The sequence below is a fragment of the Microtus pennsylvanicus genome, chromosome X, assembly GCF_037038515.1.
Source record: "Microtus pennsylvanicus isolate mMicPen1 chromosome X, mMicPen1.hap1, whole genome shotgun sequence".
Classification (NCBI taxonomy): Eukaryota; Metazoa; Chordata; class Mammalia; order Rodentia; family Cricetidae; genus Microtus; species Microtus pennsylvanicus.
The window spans coordinates 55532638-55540438 of record NC_134601.1 but is presented as its reverse complement, the minus strand read 5'-3'; the positions used below and the strand labels follow the sequence as shown (position 1 = coordinate 55540438).

Below are 7801 nucleotides of genomic sequence, written 5' to 3'. Positions count from 1 at the left end.
TAGCCAAGGCTGGCCTTGAACTCACGCTCATTCTGTCACACCTTCTCAGTGCTGTGTCACAGGCGTATGTCCCCACCTCCGGTTCTATTTGGAACTGAGGGTCAAATCCAGGGCTCTGAGTGCCAGGCAAGAATTTGAACAACTACATCCCTACCCCACCAGGACAAGGACATCCTCAAATAAAACCCATGCCAAGTAGCACAAAACTGTGATGATTCTCAGTGAAAGGTTCCAAAAACAAGAAACCTCGTCTACTTAATGCCCCCCCATAAAGAGTTATTTTAAATTATGTGTGTTTCTGTCTATGTGTGGGTATGTGTCGTGAATTCTGGAGTTTCAGAGTCCAGAAGAGGGAAAGAGGAAACCATGCAGCTGGAGTTACCTGGGCAGTAAGAAGCCCTGCCCCAGGTCTTGTGCTGGAATCTGATCCTCAGCAAGAGCCGCAAGTACTTTTAACCTGTGGGCTGGTCATCTCTTCTGCTCCATCCATGACTGAATCTTTTCATTTTTATTTCTTTAGTGAGTTTGAACCCACCTTTGCCTGCACCCATGGCACATGACTTAAATCCAGAGGATTACTTGCATGAGTTAATGCTCTACGTCCACCGTGTCAGTTCCAGGCATCAAACTCAGGTCATTAAGTTTGGTGGCAGGTATCTTTTTCTGCTGAGCCATCTCAATGACCCAAATACCCAGATACTTTTTGTGAAAGACTTACTGGCATTCCTCTTTTCTAGAGAAGCCCTACCACCACCCCAGGCTGGGTTTACTGAGACAGGGTTTGGATGTGTACCCAGAATGGCTTTACACTCACTATCTTTGACACCGGGTTGGTGTCAGAAGAGACTTCCTTTTCCCCATGCTTTCTGAATGCTGAAATTATAGGAATGTGCCATCATCCCCGCCTTTACTGTTTTGGGATTTTGTTGTCTTTGGCAATAGAAGAGGTTCCTAGGGTTTTCGTTCTCTCCCTCACCCCCGAAACTGGGTGGAGTGTCAGGGCGCGCGTGGGGAAATGAGAGAAGGACTTGCAAGGAATCAGGTCACTCCCTCCACCATATAGGTCCCAGGGATGAAACGCAGACAGTTGGGCCTGCCAGCAGGCGCCTTACCATATTACCAGACCCCCTTTGCCTTTCTTATCACAACTTTCCCGCTATCACAACAGGCTAAGGATTCTGTATTTTTCCACACCTCCACCTGCTCCTCAGTGTTCAGTGATGTCATAAGTGACTATAGCTTTACTCTTCTGCCCCCTAGCGTGTGAGCTGCGTAGAGGCAGGTCAGTGCTGTCTGCTCTGGTACCCAAGCAGAGGCTTCAGGTTTTGCTAGGGAGAAGACGCCCTGGTCCTTTCTTCAGTCTTTGATCATTAGGCAAATGAAGTGCAGGGAAGCAAGCCCCCCTTCACGCACTAGATTTCTGAAAACTGACGACTTTTCTTTTTGTCTACCTTAATGCTTGGGAGGATGGGAGGCGGCTCTTTCTGAGAGACCGAAGGCTTAGTATCTACAGAATGCCTTTCAACTTGGGAAATTGGGAAAATGTGCACATCACAGGAGTAAATGAGAGGAGCAGCACAGAGCTGCTTTGGTTCCATAATTAAAACTTACCTGGACTTTGCTCTGTGGGATGCCATTTTGTATTTTCCCCTTCCCTCTACGGTCTGGTTCTCAGTTCAGCTGATTAGCCCAGCCAGTACTAATTAAAGAGAAAGCAGAGCCGGCCTGCTGAGACCCACCCTGCCCCACTGGAATTTCAGGGCCAGAAGGAAGCAAGGGGTGTGGTGGTCCACTGAGGAAGGCTTAGTGGCACCCTGGCATTTCTCTGAGCCTCCCAAATTATCCACTTGGGAGGGAGCCACCCATTTCCTGAAGCAAACTGTGGTGAGCCATGCCCTCAACTGATGGGATCAGATCATGGAGCCATGGAACATTTCTTTGAATTTTATTGAAAATTGACATGGACATTAGAAAGATAATGAGCTAAACAGTGCTGGTTCTGGGATGTATCTTGTGGAAAATGAAAGCCCCAGAAGGGCAGTGACTGGTCACACCTTTGAGCCAAAAGAACCACAGAGAAGAAAGGAAAACAAACACAGCTTCTGGAAAACATGCAAAGAGGCTCTCTCAAGAGACAGACAGCAGAGTGTTCGTGTTTGTGGGATGGCTACATGGGAAGGAGCACACTCACGTGGTATTCGGATATTAAGTAAAGCCAATGAATTGAAGGCAGATTTACCAACATCAAAGCTCTCCTTCCAGATACCAAGTTGAGCAGAAACCTCTTGCAAAGCCCCTAAAGCCCCGCGGAAGTTTGCGTGGAGAAGCTTTGTTCTCACTAAGCTTAAACCCCCGTCAGTCAGTTTTTCTCCAGCGGAATGTTAATGCTCCATGCCTGCCCCCCTCGCTGGGGGCTACAGAAGGTCTGCGAATGCTGAAGATGCAAATGTCACTCAACTTTCTCGTCCATATTCAGAATCAGCCTGATAGTGGCTAAAGACAGTCAACCCATTGAACCAGAGTTGTTTTTAAAAAACAAACAGAAAACTCAAAACCTTGTGAACAGCACTTCCACACCCACAGCTGAGGTCTCCTGCCCCAATCACTTAACACCTGGGTGAGTGGTTCTGTCGTCAGCTCTCTGAGGTTACATTTGGTCCAATTCCAGCTCTGATGATTCTTTTCCTGCCTTGTGAGTTTAGGACAAGACACTTCCATGTAAAACACCATGTAAGTCAGAAGAGAGCTTCTTGCCTGGACACAGGGACACATGTACACTCGAGTGTGGTGTTATGTGCACAGTTGCAGGGGAGGGGAACTGGTTGGTTTCTTGCTTGAGACAATATGGAGCCCTAACTAACTCTTCTATAATGGCAGTCTTCTCCTTTAGACTTAGTACAGCTGCTGAAGACAAGGTTAAAAAAAGCTGGAGAGGGAGAGAGAAAGAGAGAGAAAACACGAAATTAGCTGAAGAGAAAGGACATTTAAAGCGGCATGCAAGGGGAGCAGGCAGTGGAAGGTAGCGTAGATTAAATGCCAAGAAGACAGGAACAGGTCACGGAGCAACCATCACCATGGAGAAATCTGTTGAGAAGGTTTGAAGAACACCACACACCAGTTTAATGAGTCTTGCTTTAATTAAAAAAATAAGCACATATTAACAGCCACATGTGAATGCCAAGTGAGTTTTTAAAAAAGACCCGAACTAGGTGGGGAAACCAGACTTGTTGGCTTCAGAGAAATGAATGTTGTATGTGTGTGTGTGTGTGTGTGTTTCAGGGAAGCCATTCCATTCTAGTCTAGAAAAACAAGAGCACAGATTATATTTAATGGTTTTTGTTTCACTAGAAGGAAACAGATTTTTGAGTATTTTTAAAGAATAGTAACAACCGTACTGATTCAAAAGATGTTCAATGCCGGGCGGTGGTGGCACACGTCTTTAATCCCAGCACAGAGACAGGTGGATCTCTGTGAGTTCAAGGTCAGCCTGGTGTACAAGAGCTAGTTCCAGGATAGCCAGGGCTACACAGAGAAACCCTGTCTCACACACAAAAAAGATGTTCAAGTGAAGAAAAACAAAAACCTTCCCATTTACAGTGAGAAGAGCTTCTCAGTGAAATTTAGCATCATCTCAACTTCTTTAATGAGTCTGATTGCCTTTTATTTCCACCAAAGTTCCCTGATTACAAGAAGCCACATAGTGTACCGGTGAAATGGACACTGGCCTGATCCTGGTTCAGATTTATAGGAAAGCTAACTGACCATCAGGCATCATGGTAGCTGGCCTGAAGCCTTCTCTCCATCGGCCCCATCCACCCTATCCTGTTCCTCTAACAATGACTGATTTCTCTGAACATAAAAAAAATTGTCTTCAGGAACATACATAAATACTTGGGTCCCTTTGGTGAAATGGATTGGGAACCCAGAGACAAAATTTTGCTTGGACTTTGCCAAGAAATAGCAGTGGAACCTCAGATAAGTGCCTTCATTTCTTTACACGTCAATATCCTCGTAGGGGTTACATCATTCATGCTGACCAAAAAGTTCCCACCTTATTACAGTTCCTCCTTGCTTTTGAAAAGTGGCCTAGCTCAAATACTTGCAAAGTATTTTGAAATCCTCAAGCCTCAAGTAGTGAACTTATATACAATTGCAAAGGAGAGGCCTCATTTCCGGGAAGGTGAGTTAAGATGCCTAAAACAGCTGGGTCTGCACGTAGCTGGTGTTTGCCTTTAAATACAGGCAGGCAGATCTCTGTGAATTTGAGGGCCAGCCTAATCTACGCTGTGATGCCAGGGCTACATAGTAAGAACCTGTCTTAAAAACAAAAACCCCACAGAACCGCATGGCTACAAATAAGAGGTCTTTCTCAAGGAGACTCAGTTAACTCAGTAGCCTGACTCCCCCGACTACTGACTGTGTAACCAAAGGTATTTGGGGATTCTGCTTTGGGCTTTCTGTTTTGGTGGTGGTGCCTTGTTCTGTTTTACATCTAGGCATAGGGTTACCTGAATTTCTCCACTTCCAGTTGGTTTTTCCCAAGAAATTAGCTCATGCTTTTCCATTGTCACCCTGTTCTTGCCTCTGGCCACAGGCCAGTACATATCAACATCGCCTCTCTTTGACCACAAAACAGAGAAAGTGTGCACACTGACTTGTTCGCTTTCAACTACTTCTGCTCTGGGCTTAGTCTTGGCTTCCGGGTGTTAACTGTGATTGTAGAGAATGGCTCTGCTCTTTTGCAACAGTTCCGAAAGCCTGTAAATGTATTATCACCTTGCGTGTTTTAGAGGTAGTGATTATACAACCACCTTTAAAATATGAAAAAAGAAGAAGGTCATGGTCCACGCCAGTCGGACTGGGAGGCAGAAGCAAGTTGCAGAACTCAAAAAAAAAAAAAAGAGCGAGAGAGAGAGAAAGAGAGAGAAGCTTTAAGTACCAGAGCAGGGGTGGAGGGCCCAGCTGTCTGGCACCATTAAAAAAAGTTGTCAGTTAAAATAAGAACCTTCTCTTAAAAGGCTAAGTGGAGTCCAGTCCAGCTGTAGCAGGGCATACTATTCAGTACACAGCCATGGATTACTGCAAAGGAAGGGCAGAGAGACGCCATATTAGCCACAGATCATTGCCAGGTCGCCTCTAGCTGATGCTCTGTCACTAGTCAAACATCAAAAGCCATACTGTGCCTCATAGCCCTGACAGTGGAAGGCTCTGTACTTCAAAGGGTTTCCAAAAGCCAGAATCAGATGGGACCCATTATAAAACTTAAGACTAGGGTATTTTTAAAATATCAAATCCTTAGACCGAAGTAAATGTCAAGCAACAGCATCTCTTCTTCCCTCCAGCTAATGGTCTTTCCTCTTTGAAGTGGCACGGGTGTAAATGCAGATTCAACCCATCATTACAATCATCAGGTAGACTAGCATACTCATCCAGGCGAGCCCCAAGCCTAGCTTCTTGAAGCAACTCACCAGTTTACAAACTGGGATTATTATTATTGCTAGTCCACCTCATTGGGATGGCAAGAAATGACCAATGCCATGCTGAAATCCCCAAGGAGAATTCTATAAGTCTATCATTCAAGACTCTAGGCTGGTAATAATATGCTAGTTTATTTTCCCTTCCTTATCTGTGGGGTATCCAGAATTAGAGGGAAAATATACACTGTCTTGCCCAGAAAATTGTGTTTTATAGAAAGGGCTTGGTGCAAAGAAACGTGTGCTGACTTTTAATACAGGTGACTCTGAGTGAATGGAATTGGGAAAGGGCTGGGCTGAGATGGTAGAAGAAATAGGTATCACTGGTAATTCTTTTTTTTTTTGTTTTTTCTTTTTTTGTTTTTCGAGACAGGGTTTCTCTGTGGCTTTGGAGCCTGTCCTGGAACTAGCTCTGTAGACCAGGCTGGTCTCGAACTCACAGAGATCCGCCTGCCTCTGCCTCCCGAGTGCTGGGATTAAAGGCGTGCGCCACCATCGCCCGGCCCCACTGGTAATTCTTTTGATGCCTATGAGAAGGGGTTATAGTCCCTTAGATTAGAGGAATGGGAGGACAATCCCATTGACTAGGATGCAGGAGTGTAAGGGGAAAGCTCTGAGCCTTGACTGGTACTTATCCAGCCAGGGTAGATGGAAATACCTCCAGGAAACAAATAGTGGTCAAATTCAAATGAGGAAGAGTAGCAAATAGCAACTCCTGAACATGTGATAGTCTGGCAAAGATAGGGACGGAGAAGTAGGGGCACATATGGTTGGGGGGGCTAGGACAGGGACTAAGGTATGGAATGTGACTCCAAGCTATGTCGTTGCTGGCTTCTTGGTCAGAGGCCAGGCATCATCATTTGACTCTCAGGCTTCTATAACATTCGCAGGAAGAGAGGGGAGGGCATGGGTTGTATGCCCCCTAAACATGGTAAGGGGGAAATAAGAGAGGGAGGCCCAGTTCTGTTGCACAGGAAAGGGTGCGTCTACAGGAAGCCCAAACTGAAAATGAAAAGAGAAGGGGGGTTAATGAATGGATGGATGGATGGATCCCTTAAAAAAAGCCGTAGAATAGCTATGTTAGATGGTCTTAAAAGTCTTATGCACTGGCTTCTGGGAACATGCTTTCTCATATTAATGGCAGCAGTGGTGACATTAAAAAAGCAAAATAAAGACCAAATCCCACACAAATAATTTTTAAAATCTGTTCTTGACATACAATCCCACATACACACATCCAGATAACCTTGTCCATGTATACCAAGTCTCTAGTGACCTTAGGCTCCCAGACACAGAACCAGGCTCGCAGCCCTCTTGTCCCAAAGGACAAGAAGAAACTGAGGTTTCAACTTTGGCATCCTTCGTAGCAAGTTTAGCCGGCTAACTGCAACCCTAAGCCAATACCTGTTTGTCAAGTGTGTGATGGGTGGGGTTCCAACCAGTGACCTGTAAACCTGAGCTACAGAAGCCCACTGGTTTGTGTTCATGTCGTACTTTGACCTATCTCCTGCTGGGATTTCATTTCTGTGATATAAGTATATTAAGTCATATTGGTCCCTGTGTCACATATGAAGAGACTGACTGATATGCCTGTAGTCATAAAGTATTATATCTATGATAAGAGATATCTAACCAAGACTCTCCTGTTACTGGGAGAGTCTTAATGGTCTCTGAGAATTTCTTTGCTTTGTTTCAAAATCCTTGTTTATGACCTGAAAATGAGATTTCTTTTATAGTTTAGATGTGGTGTGTGCTTCAAAGACTCATGTATTAAAGGCTTCCTTGTCAGCTAAGGGGTTTTGAGGAAGCAACTAGAGTCTGAGGGCTCTGATTTAACAGAATAATCCTGTTCAAAGATTCATAGTATTACAGGCGGGCCTGTTGGAAGAAGTAGGTCACCGGAACAAGTCCTGTGATGCTGTATCTTGTCCCTGCCGCATTTCTCTGCTTCCTGGCTGGCACGAAGTGAGAAGCTCTGCTTCCGTACACCCCTCTATCACGATGCTCTGCCGAGATCTGTGCCACACCAATGAGGCCAAGTGACCATAAACAGAACCAAATTTCCTTCCTTAAGTTGATTTTCTCGGGGATTTTTGGAAAAACAGACACAACAGTCATCCCATTAAATCAGTGCTATTTGCGGGGAGTGGAATTAGACAAACATGCATATATGAGAATATGCAATCAACTGTTCACAGTGAATGTCCTGCTCTCCCATGTATAGAAGCCTCCTTCAGCCTGCCTTCCAGGTGGCTTTTCTGATCAACCCCCCAAGTGAAGGTTTTTGGGAAGGAGGCACATCCTTTGCTGCTTGCAGATCCTAGGCA

General features: G+C 45.2%; 1 protein-coding gene across 9 annotated transcripts in view; it reads right to left on the bottom strand.

Annotated features, from left to right (window-relative positions):
* Window positions 1–1922: 1922 nt before the first annotated feature.
* The window catches only part of Septin6 (septin 6), a 145071-nt gene continuing 139192 nt past the window's right edge, over window positions 1923–7801 (bottom strand). For 3 of the 9 annotated variants that reach the window (XM_075958605.1, XM_075958610.1, XM_075958603.1), the window contains one exon: window positions 1923–2926. In XM_075958605.1, coding sequence (XP_075814720.1) covers window positions 2917–2926 — 10 coding nt within the window. In that variant the 3' untranslated portion in view covers window positions 1923–2916. Of the gene's footprint in view, window positions 5080–5983; window positions 6477–7801 lie in introns of those variants that run through there. The other 6 variants (XM_075958607.1, XM_075958601.1, XM_075958602.1 and 3 more) reach the window with 3 other exon arrangements.